General features: G+C 42.8%; 1 protein-coding gene across 1 annotated transcript; it reads left to right on the top strand.

The window, feature by feature from the left end:
- The first annotated feature begins 6 nt into the window (after positions 1 to 6).
- LOC108628110 (Down syndrome cell adhesion molecule-like protein Dscam2) lies at positions 7 to 1,074 on the top strand. Its single transcript, XM_018029823.2, has 2 exons — positions 7 to 132; positions 785 to 1,074. The coding sequence occupies exons 1-2, from the start codon at positions 9 to 11 to the stop codon at positions 1,072 to 1,074; spliced, it is 414 nt and encodes a 137-aa protein (XP_017885312.2). The 5' UTR covers positions 7 to 8.
- The last annotated feature ends 33 nt before the right edge of the window (positions 1,075 to 1,107 follow it).

Here is a 1,107-nt window from a genome sequence, read left to right as displayed (position 1 = left end):
AGCGGCCAATGAAGGAGACTCAGGAGAATCAACAAAACGCGGAGACCCAACGGGAACGTTACTATGCGACGATTCACAAGGTGGCTTTGCAGCAGGCAACGAATACGGGCGGAGGGCCCGACAAGATTCCAGGTGAACCTTTGTTACGATACGGACGACAGCCAGGTTTGGTACTATAATTGTTGTCCAGGTAAAAAAAAAGTCGCACGCGTACCTCTGTTCAACCGGAAGTGGACAGAACCATGAAATAGTAATGGATCGCGGCTCATGAATAGAGCTGGATTATTTCACGGTATTTTCCTTGCAACATTGTAAACATTATCGTCTTCTTTTTTTCCTGGGACTCTTTACATAACTAGACTAGCGTTTCACTCGCCCACCATCATATCAGCATTGCATCCATCTCCCATTCTGTCTTTAGAAAGAATATTTCCTTTCGAGTGAATGAGGGACAGACTTCGTTAAGGGATTTTCAAACATGTTTTATACTTGATAATATAGTATAAAAAAAATCAGTCATTCATCTTCAGTAACTGAATACTGTATTAGTAACTTCATATTGAACTTGTAATGAAACAATAATTGATAAAATCTAATTCAAATAAAAATAGAACAGAAGCATTGCAGTAAATAGCTTTTGTTATATACTTCTAAAGACGTAAAATTTGAGGTAGAAAATTGCAGTGGAACATATCATTGCATACGGCATCGAAAATTGGTAGTCAACTAAACAATTCATTACGACGCGATTTGAAAGGTAGGCAATGCCTCTGGTGGGTTACAGAGACAGCGGAGGACATCTCGCCGTACGCTACGTTCCAGCTTTCGGAGGGTGGCGGGGGAAGCCTGGCAGGCTTGGGAGGGTTGGGCGGACTGGGAGGCGCGGCGGAAGCTTCAGCAGCCGGCCTCCACCCGAACAACACTCTTCTACACAGTTTCATGTATCACGAGCACGCAATGACCGAAGGCTGCGCCAGCCCTCCACCTGCCGCGACGGTAACTTTATATTCAAACAATTCAATTAAGATTGTTTACACATCCTCTAGTTTAGAATTTGCGACAATATTGCATTAATATAGCAATGTTGCATAATAAGCATGTACATAC

Source organism: Ceratina calcarata, unplaced genomic scaffold (genome assembly GCF_001652005.2).
Source record: "Ceratina calcarata isolate Rehan_Ccalc_2016 unplaced genomic scaffold, ASM165200v1 scaffold4981, whole genome shotgun sequence".
NCBI classification, from domain to species: domain Eukaryota; kingdom Metazoa; phylum Arthropoda; class Insecta; order Hymenoptera; family Apidae; genus Ceratina; species Ceratina calcarata.
The sequence above is the reverse complement of the archived record's forward strand: the minus strand, read 5'-3'. Positions and strand labels throughout refer to the sequence as shown.